The 15783-nt window shown below is 54.6% G+C and overlaps 10 protein-coding genes across 15 annotated transcripts; 5 read left to right on the forward strand and 5 right to left on the reverse strand.

Annotated features, from left to right (window-relative positions):
* Positions 1–486: 486 nt before the first annotated feature.
* Positions 487–843, reverse strand: KVP18_002779 (uncharacterized protein; the record flags this gene model as incomplete). Its single annotated transcript, XM_067953958.1, has 1 exon — positions 487–843. The coding sequence occupies one exon, from the start codon at positions 841–843 to the stop codon at positions 487–489; it is 357 nt and encodes a 118-aa protein (XP_067807951.1).
* A 464-nt stretch (positions 844–1307) lies between these two features.
* On the reverse strand, positions 1308–2213 carry KVP18_002780 (uncharacterized protein; the record flags this gene model as incomplete). Its single annotated transcript, XM_067953959.1, has 1 exon — positions 1308–2213. The coding sequence occupies one exon, from the start codon at positions 2211–2213 to the stop codon at positions 1308–1310; it is 906 nt and encodes a 301-aa protein (XP_067807952.1).
* Positions 2214–2313: 100 nt separating this feature from the next.
* On the forward strand, positions 2314–3717 carry KVP18_002784 (uncharacterized protein; the record flags this gene model as incomplete). The annotated part of the gene is made up of 1 exon (XM_067953967.1): positions 2314–3717. The coding sequence occupies one exon, from the start codon at positions 2314–2316 to the stop codon at positions 3715–3717; it is 1404 nt and encodes a 467-aa protein (XP_067807960.1).
* Positions 3718–4609: 892 nt separating this feature from the next.
* KVP18_002785 (uncharacterized protein) lies at positions 4610–4984 on the reverse strand (the record flags this gene model as incomplete). The annotated part of the gene is made up of 1 exon (XM_067953968.1): positions 4610–4984. The coding sequence occupies one exon, from the start codon at positions 4982–4984 to the stop codon at positions 4610–4612; it is 375 nt and encodes a 124-aa protein (XP_067807961.1).
* A 127-nt stretch (positions 4985–5111) lies between these two features.
* On the forward strand, positions 5112–6386 carry KVP18_002788 (uncharacterized protein; the record flags this gene model as incomplete). Its single annotated transcript, XM_067953979.1, has 1 exon — positions 5112–6386. One exon carries the CDS (start codon positions 5112–5114, stop codon positions 6384–6386), a length of 1275 nt encoding a protein of 424 aa, XP_067807965.1.
* Positions 6387–6802: 416 nt separating this feature from the next.
* KVP18_002786 (uncharacterized protein) lies at positions 6803–7870 on the forward strand (the record flags this gene model as incomplete). Its single annotated transcript, XM_067953976.1, has 1 exon — positions 6803–7870. One exon carries the CDS (start codon positions 6803–6805, stop codon positions 7868–7870), a length of 1068 nt encoding a protein of 355 aa, XP_067807962.1.
* A 158-nt stretch (positions 7871–8028) lies between these two features.
* On the reverse strand, positions 8029–10137 carry KVP18_002781 (uncharacterized protein; the record flags this gene model as incomplete). 3 transcript variants are annotated; one of them, XM_067953962.1, is made up of 7 exons in its annotated part: positions 8029–8566; positions 8595–8690; positions 8719–8860; positions 8899–9417; positions 9455–9539; positions 9570–9631; positions 9660–10137. In XM_067953962.1, 7 exons carry the CDS (start codon positions 10135–10137, stop codon positions 8029–8031), a joined length of 1920 nt encoding a protein of 639 aa, XP_067807955.1. The 3 variants fall into 3 exon arrangements, with proteins under 3 accessions (XP_067807955.1, XP_067807954.1, XP_067807953.1); XM_067953961.1 differs by lacking the exons at positions 8029–8566; positions 8595–8690; positions 8719–8860; positions 9570–9631; positions 9660–10137 and having other exon boundaries at positions 8861–9478; XM_067953960.1 differs by lacking the exons at positions 8029–8566; positions 8595–8690; positions 8719–8860; ... (1 more) ...; positions 9455–9539; positions 9570–9631 and having other exon boundaries at positions 9640–10137.
* Positions 10138–10326: 189 nt separating this feature from the next.
* On the forward strand, positions 10327–13270 carry KVP18_002783 (uncharacterized protein; the record flags this gene model as incomplete). Of its 3 annotated transcripts, XM_067953964.1 has the most annotated exons (2): positions 10327–12223; positions 12309–13270. In XM_067953964.1, 2 exons carry the CDS (start codon positions 10327–10329, stop codon positions 13268–13270), a joined length of 2859 nt encoding a protein of 952 aa, XP_067807957.1. The 3 variants fall into 3 exon arrangements, with proteins under 3 accessions (XP_067807957.1, XP_067807959.1, XP_067807958.1); XM_067953966.1 differs by lacking the exon at positions 12309–13270 and having other exon boundaries at positions 10327–12255; XM_067953965.1 differs by lacking the exon at positions 10327–12223 and having other exon boundaries at positions 12317–13270.
* A 236-nt stretch (positions 13271–13506) lies between these two features.
* Positions 13507–13716, reverse strand: KVP18_002782 (uncharacterized protein; the record flags this gene model as incomplete). The annotated part of the gene is made up of 1 exon (XM_067953963.1): positions 13507–13716. One exon carries the CDS (start codon positions 13714–13716, stop codon positions 13507–13509), a length of 210 nt encoding a protein of 69 aa, XP_067807956.1.
* A 665-nt stretch (positions 13717–14381) lies between these two features.
* KVP18_002787 (uncharacterized protein) lies at positions 14382–15192 on the forward strand (the record flags this gene model as incomplete). 2 transcript variants are annotated; one of them, XM_067953978.1, is made up of 2 exons in its annotated part: positions 14382–14950; positions 14982–15192. In XM_067953978.1, the coding sequence occupies 2 exons, from the start codon at positions 14382–14384 to the stop codon at positions 15190–15192; spliced, it is 780 nt and encodes a 259-aa protein (XP_067807964.1). The 2 variants fall into 2 exon arrangements, with proteins under 2 accessions (XP_067807964.1, XP_067807963.1); XM_067953977.1 differs by having other exon boundaries at positions 14382–14869; positions 14952–15192.
* Between the last annotated feature and the right edge of the window lie 591 nt (positions 15193–15783).

Here is a 15783-nt window from a genome sequence, read left to right on the forward strand (position 1 = left end):
TCGTCTGTAGTCGGCATCCTCATCTGTCGCTGGCAGCTGGAAGACGGTCAAACTCGATTGGCGGCGCTTGGAGGCGAAGTGGTCGGGACCACTTGTGGCTCCGAGGCGTGTTCGAGAGTGCTTGTTCATCAACCTCTCTTCGTGCTGGAGATTGTGAAGAGGAGTCCTGGTCTCTGGAGCCGGCGTGCGGCCGTAGGAGGTGTTGGTGTCGTTTACGTTCTGATACCCCTCCGAAGCCTGGATTCGGGCATTGATCAACCGATTCTCATGTAGGTGTGGAATGTCGCGACGCACCATAGGGCCGAACATGCTGACTAGTCGTGCGTCTCCTGGGGTGTAGAACCCTCGGCTAGCGGGCGTTTCGGGCGTTTCGGCCCTGGCGTGTATTAGAGAAGAAACAAGCACGGATGCTTGCGAGTTCGAATTCTTTTTGACAGGATCTAACATGTATGCACCCACATATTACCCAATTTTCTTCAGTATGTGTCATGCATGAGTTTCTTGAACGGTAGCCTCTTTCTGGGCCTTCAACATGGTAACTATTTCTTCCCCAAGCTCATCACTGTGAGACAAGAGCAACTTGATCTCTGCCTCGTTCAGACGTCGGAGGCGCTGAACAAAAGGAGGGAGCTGACGAGAACTTGATAACGTGCCCTCAGATCGCTCGTCAAAGCAGTTGGTCGTCTTGGGTCTAGAGTCCTTATGGTCGTGATGTGTGTAACCAGCCGAGTGTCGGTCCAGTCCTCTGACCGTTGAGCGTTTCATAGTCTTGAGGCAAGGCTTGCGGGACACTCTCTTTAGATATGGCTGTCGGATGATCGCCTTCGTCTCACCAAAGAGCATTGTAACGATGTTGTCCCCCGGTGAGCAGGTCGAGCGGCGATCGATGAATTTGGTACCTCTCAGAGGAGGTGTAGACTTCGGAAGCGGAGGCGGCGATAATTCAGACTCATCGGATGAGGACTTCGCACGTAGGGAATCAGCAAACGTGGATGTAGTCAAGTCAGTGAAGGACGTGGGCGGTTTCTGAATAGCCGACCTGCGCTCGAACACTAGCGATAGTTCCGACGCCGAAGCTGGCAGGCGTGGAATGGTTTGCGGACCTCGCGCTTTCACAGACGGCCCGAAGACCGCTTGTATCTCCGCAATCCTTGTGCTGCGGTATGCGGAGGGCCCGCAGAAGCAAGTCAAGGTTAGAAGGGCATTTCGGCTGGCAGTGTCTCTTGTTACTTCACACCTCATTTGTGAAAACTGCTGAATACGAGCATCGTACTGGACACTGAATATCTAAGCATGGATTTGCAACATCATCGCTGTTTCTTCTTCGGTAGTCTTGCCGTTCGCCGTCGTCGTATCTCAGCCTTGGCTTGCAGCATACGAGTGAAGTCGTCCTCTGTCGCCTCTGTGACCAAGACCTTCAACTCTTCGTCGGTCAGTGTCGAAACGTCAGGCAGCTCCTCAGGCTCCTCGACATCTTGAAGTGCGTTAAGGCCAAACAGACCAGTACCCAGCTCCTGGTGAGTGGGGAGGAATGCCAGGGCGGCCTGGGGAGCCACTGCCCTGGTGGAACGGTCCCTTGAAGGGTCCAATGCAGCATTCAAATGACGGGTGAGGGTGGGCGGCGCGGTTGCGGGAAGGGGAGGTGGTATTTCCGCTCGGCTCGTCTCAATCAGGTCTACCCTCGGTGGATACGTTTCAACCTCCGGGTACCGCGGCGTGCCAAGGCGTGGCGACTCCCTCAGATTCATCTGCTGGCGGACCGCGTCAGCTAAAGGCAGGTCGGAAGGCCTCACACCACGCGTCTGCTGGCGGACCGCGTCAGCCAAAGGCAGGTCCGATGGCCTCACAGCAGTGATCTGCTGGCGGTCCTCCACGACTTGTGGTACGTAGTTGTCAATCGAGGGGAGATAGGGCACGTTGTGTGAAGGTGGTAGCGGCAGGTCGTCATTGGCAGGCGGCGGTGGAAGGTCTGTATCCACCGGTAAATACGCTGGTGGCGGCGGCGGCGGTAGGCTGGGTTCATCAGGTACCTCTGTGTTGTAGGGGATGTTCTGGAAGTTATAGTACAAGACGCTGCGGTAGGTCGGCGAGGATTCCTGTAATGTCCCAAGTTCATTAGGGTGGTGATAGGCTGTAGGAGAGGCCACAGAGGAGGCAATGTTTACAAGGGCCAGATCGGCGTCAGGGCTTTTTTGTTTCTGATCACACTTCATCTAAAGATCTAAAAATTCATACGCACACCATCAGCCGCACTGGCAACATCAGTGAGCTGACATGGACAGAGAGGCCTGCACATAATAGCGATATTCCACCATGCCCGAGAAACGAGCTCGCGAGCATTCAACGGGGGAGCCTGTCGCCAAGCTCCGCGACCCTGCAGATAAGAACAGAGAGGCCTTGCAGGCCCTGGAAACAGGACTTGAGGATGAGTTTATTGGTCCTACGGAGGACATCAGTGACAGCGAGTCCGTCGCCGACCCGCCAGTTGCTGAGACTGAGCGACCTGATAACGGCGAAACTCCCAAGGAGTTCTGGAACCCTAAAGATCGTGTGGAAGGGGAACTAGACTACGACTCAAGAGCCTATAAAATGTTTTACCGCTTGACCTGCGAGCTTCCCTGCTTGTCCTTGGACGTGATCCCCGATTCCCTGGGCGCCTTGCGTGTGGACCCTCCCCACTCTGCAGACGTGGTTGCAGGCTCCCAGAACGAAGAAGGTGACAACTGCCTCTACTTCATGCGATGGAGCAACCTTCTCAGTACCACGACTGACGGCGTAGATTCGGACGCGGAGTCCGAGTCAGACATGGAGGAGGCTCGGATGGCCGCCTCCAGGGCGCCGCATTCAGGTGTAGTGAACCGAGTGCGCGTATGTCCACAGGTTCCTCGCGTCGTGGCTACGTGGTCCAGTGAGGCAGCAGTCCACTTGCTGGACTGTAAAGAGGCGGTGGACGCGCTGGCCAGAGGAGGAAAGAGAGTCCAGACGCCTACGCTGCACAGTGTAACAGACTTCTCAGACGAAGGCTACGGGCTAGCCTGGTCCCCTCATGTGCAGGGACTTCTAGCTGCTGGGTCCTGTGACGGACGAGTCGTCCTGCTGAAGCCTGTTGAAGGTGGCTGGGTGCAGGATTATACCTCTCGTGTGTGTCACGACGCGTCGGTTGAGGACATAGACTTCAAGCGCACTGGGGACGGCCAGGAGTTCGTGATGGTCACGGCTAGCGTGGATCGCAGCATCCGCATCTGGGACCTGCGAAACCCCGAGCAGCCTGCGGCCCAAATCACCGACGCCCACGCCTCTGACGTGAATGTGATAAGCTGCAACCCGATACAGGGGTTCCTGATCCTCTCGGGAGGTGACGACGGCGCATTGCGCGTGTGGGACATCCGCCGCACAGATCGGAAGCTGGCGTCTCTGCAGTGGCACTCGGAGCCCATTTCGAGCGTACAATGGCACCCTTCAGATGAAAGTGTGTTCGGCTGCGCTGCTCTAGATGATATAGTCTCGGTGTGGGACCTTTCGGTTGAACCGGACGAGACTGGTCTACTGAAGAAGATCGGAGCAGACGCGCTGCCTGACCAGCTTCTCTTTACACACATGGGCCAGAGTCACGTCAGCGAGATCCGGTGGCATCCCCAAATCGAGACCTGTCTGTGCTCCACGGCGGCGTCCGGGTTCAACATCTTCCAGCCCAACTTCCGTGATGTGAACCAGTGAGGTGTTTTTTTGCCATCAACAATCGCTGACGATAGATGCTCAGCTTGAGTCAGCCGGTTGCGGTAACAGATGCAGCGGCACGTTCCACGAACGCTGCCTCTCCGCTCGTGGTACGAATGCTGGCACATCAGTGTTAAGCTCAGGACGTGGGCTGCTGGAGTAGTGCGTCCCGAACGTCGTAGGTCGCGATCGGTCCGCTGTTTGCTGCTCCTCGTTGTGAGTAGGGCGCAGTTCTCCAGTTGCTAGGTACATTGGAGGCTGAGAGTCCATGGTACGAAGGCGGAGGTGCCCTGTATGCCACGACTCCACCGTTCGTAGGTCCGGCGCTTCGGTGTATGATGCAGTTCCAGAGTCCACTGCCCGCAGTCCGAGGCCCTCTGGGTGGCCGTGCTGCCAAGGCTCCACCGTTCGTAGGTCCGGCGCTTCGGAGTATGATGGGCGGCGTGCAGTTCCAGAGTCCACTGCCCGTGCTGCTTGCAAGTTTCGCGAGAAAAGGGAGTCCATACTGTCGGTGTCCCGACTCGGCGCAGTCTTACCACCATCTTGGATGCTGCTGCTGGCGTCCTGGGACGACGGACTTCGGGGTCGCCAGACGCGTGACGTTGTAGCTTGACCATCGTGTGAATTTTTCAAGTGGTTGTCGAGCTTTGTTTGGCTTCTACACAAAATGCCGCACAGCTTACAGACGTGGCAACTCGAGGGCGCCGCGCAGCCAGCTCCCAAAGCACGGGTCGCCTCGGCAATGGCAGGCTCGCAGCTTTCCATGGCATGGGAAGCTGCGTGCCTGCCAGCCCGAGCGGAAGGGTCGGAACCTGGATGCGCGCATCTTACGTGGTTTGTCAATTTCCCCGAGTTCCTACACATGACGCTGCATCATCATCCGCGCCTGTCCTCACGGGCAATGCGGGCACTGGAAAGCAATAGTAAGCTCTGGCTGGGGGTGGGAGTTTTTGATGTGGAAATGCAGTTTCACCTGATTCTTGCATACAACCTCGCAGACAGGACACACCAAGGACGATCCACTGACATTGTACTGATCATTGGAGGAGATCGACGGGCGCTTTTCAGTCGACAGGTCAGAGTTCCTTCTATGGTCTTCCGGTTGCCGTGGCTTCACACAGATGATCATCTCGTCGACGTAGGCGTATGTAGGCTCCTCGGACCGTTTGGCCCGCTCCAGAGCCTCCAGGACGCGTGAGGCCGCAGAGGAGGAAGTGGGGCTTGTCGACACGCTTGGAAATGCTTTTTCACAGAGGTCGTCGCACATGACAAATCCTGTGATTTGGTTATGTAGGTCATCAGTCTATCGACATCGAGCACAGCTGCGGCATCGTACCAACGGTGACACTTGTAATGTAAGGATTCTTGGCGTGACAAATTGAGCAAAAAAGTTTATGCATGGCCGGGAGAAGAAGCACTCTGTACTATCGCCTGAGGAACGGTCAATAATTAAGTCGAAGGTGACTACGGCTTCAGGCGCACTGCATGACTTCTTGAATCGGTATGGGTCTCGTTGCCCCACTGAAGAGGTGGGTATGGCGTTGGCGATGCTAAACCGTCTGCAGGCCTTTGCGGAGGTTCCTACCCTGTGGACCATCAGGCGACGCCTGACGGTGCTACCTCTAAGCTGCCTCCCCACTCAGCAGCGGGTGCCGCTTGTGGAACAGGAGATGGATTTCAACGCGCGAATCTTGAGGAAGCACCCAAAGTCCTACAGCGTGTGGCACCATCGACTGTGGTTGTTAGATCTCTTGCGGCCCAAGTCGGCAACGACGTTCAGAGTGGAATGCAGTGACGTCACTGCTACGTATTCCGCCGCAGACATCGAGACTGTGCGGACAAGATGGCTGGCCGCGCTGACCTCCGAGTTGGCTCTTATTCGGCAGCTGTTGGAGGTCGATGGGCGGAACTTCCACTGTTGGAACTACTGCCAGCTGATTTTACGATCTCGCAAGGCCGAAGTTTCCGTGTTCTCTGCGCACAGGGCGCCTGCGGACCAGGCGGAAAACAGGTCGTTGGCTGAGCATCTCATTTCGAAGAATTTCAGCAACTTCAGCGCGTGGCACCTACTTGCACTCGAAAATGAGGACCTCGACTTGCTTTGGCGAGCTCTATGGACGGACGGCGACGACCAAAGCCTATGGACTTTCCTCAATTGGTCGCTGACAAAAGTCCTAGGCCCTGGAAGGATACTGCGTGTGGATGTCAACGACTCGACCATCGAATTCTCGGAACCGGTGTGCTTACTGGCCGTGGAAGCGGATGGTCTCCCAATTCCCGTTACGGATGCTGGGAACAGGTACCGAAGTATCTGGTGCGTTGCTTTACCCGCCAAGGTTGCTACTCTGACTGTGCACGCGCCAGCCGCGACGCATTACGTCATGCGCCTGGCATGCTCCCTCCTAGTTCCAATCCCGCACACGAAAGTCCTCCATTCGGTAGAAGCGATGCTCAGTGAGCTGGAGTGCTTTCTCGAAGACGAGGAGTGTGCGGCTGCTAGACTGGTCTGGCTCCGAATACGAGCAGCACTTGGGCTGCTGACGCATGTCGACCTGCAGTTTCTTGACACTCTCGCAGACATGGACCATCTTCGGAGAGGTTACTATTCCGATTTGCGTGCTTCTTGGTCTTCCACGCTTGACTATGCGCCGCTAATCGGAGTTAAGTGAATGAGGAAGGGAACAGTAATCCTCAGCTGTGTCAGATTTCACTCCAACGACCTATGTACAAATCTACAATCAAGATGTTTCATAAAGCGGCACACGAGTGATTTTGTTGAGCGTGAAGGCCACGCGGTGCGTGGAGTCGCAATCCTTGAGCGTGGAGTGAGCGAGAGCACACTCATCCTCGAAAAACGCTTTGTGTCGTGGAGTCGCGATCCTTGGAATTGATGGTGAAGCTGTCAGTAGGTTTAGCAAAAGTAGTCAATCATATTAACGAATCGGACCGCCACTCCCCACAGTCGAAGGACATCAGACCAGAGCGTTCCTACGACGTGATGCAGTGAACTGAGGGTGCACGAAGCCGAGTGGCCGTCGCGAGCCCCTCAAGATTCATGACAGGCTATTGGCTTATTTTGCGTCCGATGAACGGCAGCTACAATAGAGTGATCCATTTCGAAGAGCTCATCAAGCTAAGTTGGAAAGTGCTGGTGCACAAAGGAGTGATCCGCCGGCAGCCATTGATCTCCGCCAACGCTAAGGCTCCAGTGCACCACGTCATATCATTGATGCTGCGAGACAAAGTAGGATCCGTACTTCTGGATGATGGTTTGCATGGGCATGTCGTAGAAGTGAAGGACATCGCAACCAAATTCGTCGAGATGCACGCGACTGTGACTTCGGAGGCGGAATCTGGGATGGTCGAGGCCTTCCTCGAAACCTCCATTGAGGCTTTGGGTGCTCACCACGAAGCTCACTGCATACCGTACGACACACCTCTCATGGACGTATGTAAGACATTCGAGCGACACTCGAGGGTCGTTTTAACCAAACAAGGTGTCGCAGTAGGGGTGTTCAGCATCAGCGACTTCATGATGCTGCTGCGGTATCACCCTGACTTCAAACACGATTTCCCTATACTTCCCTCACAGAAAGTCGAAGGCCACGATGACTTGCTCGGCATAAAATGCTCAGTCTTCCTCGGAAACGAGGAGGTAGTGACTGTACAGGACGAATCGCCGCTGATCGATACACTGACTCTGATGGTTGAAAAAGGCCTCTCTGGCGTCCCCGTGATATCTAATGGAGTTCCAGTATCTGTCGTCTCTCTTCGGGATTTTATGTTCTACCTGCGAGAGGCCTACGAGTACCTACAGAATGCGGACGAGCGGGTGTCAGACTCGAGTATGACAAGTGAACGCCGCAACTCCACTGGATCGGAATCTGGACTTCCGAGTGTTCTGCAGAACTCCACCATTCGGTTTATATCTGCAGTGCGGCAGAGAGATTTGCAAGCGCGCGTCCCTATGATTGATGAGCACACTGACGCCACCATCGCAAGTGCCCTGTCGAAAATGATGGCCTGCCAGATCCACAGAGTAGCGCTGACCGAGGTGAAATCGGGGCGAACCGAGCTTCGAGGAATCATCACCATATCCGATATTGGTAAAGCAGTGGCTCGCACTATGAGCGGATTGAGCGCTGAGACATGAGAATGTTGTGATTAGCTTTTTTTGAAGCGCGCGAGTCCTCGCGCGTTCTGCTATTAAAGATCTGTTAACTTTAAAGTTAACCGCAGAGCATACTTAATATCAACCGCCAGAAATCATCTACATCGATGTACATGCGATTAACATGTCAAACCACACAGTCATGGTGTCTGAGGCTCCTCTTTAAGGATTAGCGAATCACGCCAAGCGACTGCCTCCTGGCCTCTTTCCTTCAGATACTCGTTGCATTTATCAAAATGCCGACAGCCAGAGAAATACCGAACTGATAAAGGTGACGGATGTCCTGACACCAGCACCAACCGGTCCTCTCGACGCACGCCCGCCCCCCTCTTCTCCGCGTGTTTGCCCCACAACATGAAGACCAATCCTTCTCGACGGCTGAGCGCGCGAAGTACCCGGTCTGTGAACTGATTCCACCCAAGCTTGCTGTGCGAGGCCGCCTGCTTCCGCAGGACAGTAAGGCTGGTATTGAGGAGCATTACTCCCTGCCGCTGCCAACCTGACAAGTCACCATGGTAATTTTGCAGCTCGTCGCTAGGTATGCCAATTTCCTTGAAGATGTTCTTTAACGACGGCGGGGGGCGGACGCCTGCCTGCACTGAAAAGGCAAGCCCATCCGCTTGGCCGTCACCGTGGTAGGGATCCTGGCCTAGAATTACCACACGAACGTCATTGAAGCTGCGTTCACTGGTCTCCAGATCCTCACGGCGTCTCCAGCGCTCGGAAGATCTTACTTCTTGGAGGGAACACTACACCGCTTTGGTAGTCGGAGTCAAGATGGCCCCATAGAGTTTGGAACCACCTGCGTCTTCTACGGGAGCTGCCCTCACTGCTCTTCAAACACGCCGCTGAGAGCCTGCATCCACGAAGGGTGTATCCACCCTTTTACGCTGGACTCTTCGAGGTAGTCTTTTAAAGTTCCCAACCCAAGGTTTTCCTGGTCAGTAAACGGCATAACCACAATAAATAATCCTAATTAGAGTCACTTTCTGACTGCAAAACATGAAAACGATTCTTTGGATTCTGTTCAGATTTCCCTTTGACGCAGTTTTGGGTGTTGGCTGGTTTGCCTTTAGATCTTCGCGAAGGCCTCCCCTGCTTGAACAGTGGGGAGTCGTAGTCATCCTGGTCTACAATCTTTTTCGCCTTGGCTTTAACAATTGGCCGGCGTGTGGTAGCCTGTTGGGCCCTGGGCAGGTCTCTGCAATCACCGACGGTGGGCTCCTCTCGAGCCGTAGCATCAACCACCAAATACTTCTCGGTGATGTTCTCGTTTGGAGAGGTCACCGCAGGCGGGTCACATCCATGCTTAGACCGGAAGTGATTGGACAGCTCCTTTGCCGTGCCAAAGGCGGATGCACCAATAGGGCAGAAGGTGCAGACGTGGTGAGAAAGCTGGCAGTGACGCTGTAGGGCCAGGAAGTCTTTGTAAAAAATCTCCTTGTTGAATTCTGACGGCTCCGGACACAGAGTACAACATACATGCTCACGCTTGCAATGGCTGGTGACGAGGGTTGAGTGCGTCTCACCTGTAGTATGCAGCCCTATCGAAAAAGCGTCGTTCACAAAATGCGCATGCAGGGTGGGCATGGTGGTTGCTCGTGGGGTCGTCGAGCCGCTCATGGTTGCGAAGCTGCGCAGCGTTGTACGTCTGAGTTGACACGCGCCCAGCAGCTCTCACCTTTCTTTGAGCTGGAAACATCGGAATGTTTTCCACGCAGAGGTGGCAGAGGCTTCGACCATCTGCATGGTCAAACCTCCGACCTCTCACGTCTGTTTACAAGGTGCTCTTGCAGCTCCTCGATTGTGGTGTACTGTGTAGAGCCCTCCAGTTCGGATTGGCACAAGTGACATCGGATCAGTAGCCGGTTCAAGGCTTTGGAAGCCTCTTGGGAATCTACAAAGAGCAACCCCGCGCGCTGCACCGCGTGCAGCGTCGCCGGAATGTGCGCCCTGGACCTACCGTGGGGTGACATCAGCACCTGGTGCGGATAAGCAAGGTCATGTCGGACTACCATGACAAAAACTGAGAGAGCTTTGCACTGACAGCACTGAAGGTCGTGCTGCAGACCCCGCAACTTCAGGGCACAACAGCCACAGATGGAGCAGTGGTTGCACTGGTATACGGCCAGGAGTTGCAGCGGCTCTTCACAGAGAAGGCAGGTCTCTCGAGGCTCCAATTTTTTTAGAACCCATTCCTGATCTGCAGAGCGGGTACTCCAGTGTCTTGTATGCTCAGCTGCCCACATCTAAGCGTAAAAATCGCCAAAAACGACTGCCGGTCTCAAATGCTGTGACAGCACATCAAGCGACGTATTCATATCGTAGTGAACTCGCAATAAAATTTCCAATGGGTGACGTTGCGTCTCATAAACTGAACATTCTGAGGGTAGGGCTCGATTTTTTGTGTGCAGTCATAAAACCGCCAATTGGATACCATGTCCAACCTGTGGTACTTCGACATCTCCGACACCTCAAAGCGGCCGAACAGCAGCAAACCAATGCGAAGCGGTCTCGGGGAGCGAATGGTACCTATGAAGTGCCTTGCGACTGCTTTCCGTTCTACCGTAGAGAGGTATGGTGACCTGCCGTTCGTGGGGAAACGCGTGGGAGACGTGATCCAATGGACAACTTACTTCGACATGTACGAACAGGCTAAGAAAGTGGGCTCTCAGCTGATAGATCGTAATCTTTGCCCTTTGAATTCATTCTCGGAGCGGGAGTACGGAGCGGAGCAGCCTGTCTCCTGTCTGGCTGTCTACGCCAAAAATCGACCTGAGTGGTTTCTGATGGAACATGCAGCCAATATGTATGGCATTTGCCTTGTACCAATGTACGACACTCTCGGCCACGATTCTCTTGTATACATTCTGCGCTACACCCGCATCCAGACTATTGCGGTTTCGAGGCAGTGCTTCCCTAATGCGATCAAGGCCGCCTCGGAGTCGGAATGGACCACAACCCTCATCATGTTTGACGGCGTTTCACCAGAAGAACTTGAACTGGCCACAGCCCACAACCTTAAGCTCATTCCCCTCGAGGAAATGTTCTTGCAGGCTGCGGTGCCCCTCCCAAACAATTCGTGGTCCACACTATCCACTATATGTTACACGAGCGGCACCACTGGCACGCCCAAGGGTGTGAAGCTCACTCACGGCAACTTGCTCCACTGCATGGCTGACACGAAGCACTTTATTGAGCGGCGGCTCGACGGGCTCAGTGTGGATCATACCCTGTGTCACTACAGCTATCTCCCTCTGCCGCACATCTTCGAACGCATGCTGTCAGGTGTGGTTTGGACTATAGGCGCCCATCTAGTGTGCACTTCTGGGGACCCCGCACTGCTTTTGGCGGATTTGGAGGTCTCGAAGCCCAACATTTTCGCAGCCGTTCCCCGCGTTCTCAGCCGCATCGCCGAGAAGATCGACGCCGTGCTAGCCGAGAAGAACGTCGTAGTTCAGAAACTCGTGGCCCATGCAGTTCAGTCAAAGATCGACAGAATTGCAGCCACTGGTGACAAGACGCATCTGCTCTACGATGCTCTGCTGTTCAAAAAGATTCGCGCTATTCTCGGTGGCGAGGTTCGAATTATCGTTTGTGGAGGTGCCCCCATCGACGCGTCGCTGCACGCGAAGATGCAGGCAATGTTCGGTGTGCCAGTACTGCAGGGCTATGGCTTGACTGAGACTTGCGGAATTTCATACACACAGGACGCGAAGGACCGCGGATGCAATGTCGGAGGGCCCATGCCATCGATCGAGGCCTGTTTAGAGAGTGTGCCGGACATGGACTATGACGCGACCAAAAAACGCCCCAAAGGGGAGGTGCTTATGCGTGGCGCCAGCATCTTCAGCGGCTATTTCGGTAACCCAGCGGAGACGGCCAAGGTGCTCGACGCTGACGGCTGGTTCCACACTGGCGACGTAGGCGCTCTGGACAAGTCCACAGGGGCGCTCACCATCGTGGACCGGAGGAAGAACATGTTCAAATTGGCTCAAGGAGAATATGTTGCGCCGGAGAAAATCGAGAGTGTGTACTGCAATGCCCCCAGTGTTGGCCAGATATTCGTCTACGGAGACAGCTTGGCGAGTAGTCTCGTTGCCATCATTGTCCCGAACGAGCAACTCCTACAGAAGTTTGGGAAGTCGTTGAACTCCAACGCGGAGTTGCGGGAATTGGTTACCCAGGAAATGAATCAGGCTGCTGATGGGCGATTGCACGGATTTGAGAGAGTGAAGCAATTTCACTTCTCTGATGAGCTGTTCAGCGTCGATAACGGGCTGCTTACACCAACAAGCAAGCTGAGGAGGACTGAGGCGAAAAGGGCTTTCTCGAGTGAGATTATGGCCATGTGTCAGGCTGTCTAGTGTTTTTGGTGTCTCACTTGCAATAATTCGCGACTATGTTACTGCACACGCAGCACACAGCATGCGGCAATCGGTTAGGGGGCTACGGAAGCTTTCGCACTGTGTTTTGGCCAAGGGACCAGTGATCTACCACATACTAACGTTCCTGTCCCCGTTTGATGTGGTGTATCGAGTCAGCCGGGCCGCGCCAGCTCTGCAGAGCGTATGTCGACGGTACATGAGCGACATGTTGAGGCTGACGGCAAACCAGGTCGAATCCGGGCGCCAACCAAAGCTTTCACCCCCCTTCGACTCACAGAAGTTTGTGGAGCTCGTCAAGGGCTCCGTCTCAAAGGAGCCGGAGCCTCCTTCCGAGGCGTACAAACGTGTGGAAGTGCTGAAGCGACTAGCTGCCCTAGGAATCACTCAGCGGGAAGCCTTTGGTTTTGTGCACCGGCAGCCGAACGATAATAGACCTCTCTCGGTCGACATCGGAGGCTCCACACTCAGCCGAGACGCGCTGGAATCGCAAATCCGCACGTTCTATTGCGATCTGCTAGCCCACGGCTTACTCTACTACGACTGGACTTTCGCCGACCCAGCGATCAGACGAGTCGCGGATCTTCTCATCTCGAACAGCACTGAGTGCAGGACGCGCACCTGCCTTTTGCGGCTCGCTCGCCATCACGCGAGACTGGCCAGCTTATCGGGCTTCCGAGGCAGCCGACTTAACCAGACTTGGAGCCGCTCCGAAATTGCGGCTTCCGTTGCAGGGCTCGAGCCGGCCGTGCTGCGAGAGCTACTTCGAACGCGAGCGCCGCTTCGCGCGGATGCCATGACGAATCTGGTGTTTCAGTGGGCCACGTCTCTAGTGTTGTATCGGCTAAGGTTTCTAAAACCTGAGGAACGTACAGTTTTTGAGCTTAGTTTGCGACAGCCCTTCAGAGGAGTCTTGACCCAACAGCGGCGCTTTCATCAGGAAGTGTGCAAGCTGAGCAGAATGCTAGGACTGCCCTCCGGCGCTGGCCCTCAGTAAAATGGCGTCTCGACCGAACACTTCTCGAGGGAGATCGAACTCGTCCACCAAATGAGGTAGGAGACGTATAGTGCCAGGAACTGGGGGAGCGTCGAAGAGCACGACGCAAGAACAAGTCGTAGGAACGCGGTGGTCTGGTTCAACGAACAGAAAGTTGCCACAGGTCAGGCAGCACTCTGTCACAGATGAATACCAAGAATTAATGAAATAAAAAATTAATTCTTAAGAGATTCAAATTAATATCGACTTTTGGGCTTACCTGTGCAGGGAACGTCGCTTCCACAATACCAGCACTCAGTAACGCCTCCGTCGGACCGCAACGAGCAAAGGCAATCGAAATCAAGCGTGTCTTCGGACTCGGCGTCCTCAGCCTCGGATCCGGTGGTACTCTTCGCCTCGAGATCGGCAAGGTCGTTCTTGGGCATATCAGGAGGCGTGACCACCATCCTACGCTAAATTCGCACTTTACAGTCAGTACGCGTACTACTGCCAGGCCCCACTAGAGAGGGCTTGTCGGGAAAGGAGCGCTGGATGTAGACAGTACCCAGTCTTGTTCAATCATCTCCGTTCGAAAAATGTCCGCCAGATCGTCCACGTGTCAGCACTGGCTGATGCCTGGATGATGTCTGGATGATGTCTGGATGATGTCTGGATGATGTCTGGATGATGTCTGGATGATGCCTGGATGATCCTGGTATCAGCTGGTACGCGGTGTGAATCCTTGAGTAGCATCGGCCCAGGCGGGAATATTGGAAGGGGCATCAGCCTGGCGAATCTAGGAAGGGGCAGTCATCTTAGGGCGATTCGCATTTAGCGCTACCAAAATAGATTCGTAGATGGCCAACATCAAATCTCTAAATCGGTTTACTAATCATGCGCATTGTTGGTGAGGCTGCCTGAAGAGGTGCACCCAGCGTTTATCGCCGCAGCTGCCGTTCGCTCCACTAACGTCACTGTGCTTGATAGAGCAGAATTAGGTGATGTGGACCGTACGCTCATCGACATGATCGACCGTTTCTCGATGGGAGGTTGCGAGACTGTTAGTTTATGTGGGTGACCCTTACGATGTTAAATTAGATCACACACTGGGATGTGACATGCGAATTCTACCATGGAAACTAATCCCTGGCAAGGCTCCTCCTGTGGTGTCGACGGAAACTCCCACCACGACCCCTGTTGCAACGGTAACTCCAACCACCATAACGCCAATCGCAACGACGACTGCAGAGTGGCCACCTACGGCCCCTACCAGGCCAACCCCGCCTACGGTCCCAAAAAGCTCTACGACTTGGACTGGTCCTCCAACCCCGCCTACGGTCCCAAAAAGCTCTACAACTTGGACTGGTCCTCCAACCCCGCCTACGGTCCCAGAAAGCTCTACAACTTGGACTGGTCCTCCAACCCCGCCTACAGTCCCAGAAAGCTCTACAACTTGGACTGGTCCTCCAACCCCGCCTACGGTCCCAAAAAGCTCTACGACTTGGACTGGTCCTCCAACTCGGCCCACACGACCAACTCTACCAGGGAGCTCTACTACACCTTGGACCGGTCCACCGACCCGATCGAAGCCCACCGCACCGGCCACCACCACGCCAGCGAGTACGAAAGAGCATTCAATGTTCACTGGTTCCCCCGCCGTCAAGACGACGAGCGGCGGGAGGCATCCCAAGACCACCACGAGTCAGACGACATCCGCCGCGGGCACCACCAGAGCAGCCGGTGGCGTGGGTGGTTTGGCGGCTGCTGCTGGTGTGTCCTCGGCTTTCGCGGGCGTGATCGTTGGTGGAGGAGTGTTCGTGTATCGCCGAGTGATGACGGTCGACACCGTCGACGTCGAGGCCATGTACGAGGTCGACGAGGAAGAAGCGATGGATCTTGGCGAATTTGCCATGGAGGAAGAGGTTGAGGATGAGTATTACTAACTGGTCGATACATTACTAACTGCTTGATGGGCTATCGAAAGTAGATACATTCAGAGAGTCGCCATCACACCCAGAAAGAAACAGAATATTGCTTAGCCAAGTGGCTTCTTTGTTGGGTGATGACGATCGATGGCCTCCACGTCAAGGCTACACATGGTTGATGAAGAGGGCGCTGCGATGCTTTCATCTACAACGAGGTTACTAGAAATTCTTACCTGAAGAGGCCATTCAGGGTCAATGTCAGCTAGAATGAGTTGCTTCGGACGTAAGTAACGCCACTGAGTTTTCTTTCATATGCATTTACAAAACACTATTGCTCTTTGAAATGTCACGGTCTGCGAATGCAGCCTCAAGATTCTGGGCGTGGGGCATGAGGGTACAGCGAATTCATTGAGCTATTCACCATCTTCTAGTTATGCGGTGTGGCTACTTCTCCTTGGCGGTTGCCCTCTTAACCGCGGATGCTTCGAGATCGCATTCCAATTCCAAGCTTAGGCGCAGGCCTAGACCCTCAGGTGACTTCATCATCAACCCCATGTGCTTCATCCAGGATCACGACTTTCATCTTCACGACATCCGCCAAATTCTGGA

Source organism: the organism of the source record quoted next, assembly GCF_019968955.1.
Source record: "MAG: Porospora cf. gigantea A chromosome Unknown PgA_NODE_528_length_15783_cov_380.146, whole genome shotgun sequence".
Taxonomy (NCBI): Eukaryota; Apicomplexa; class Conoidasida; order Eugregarinorida; family Porosporidae; genus Porospora; species Porospora cf. gigantea A.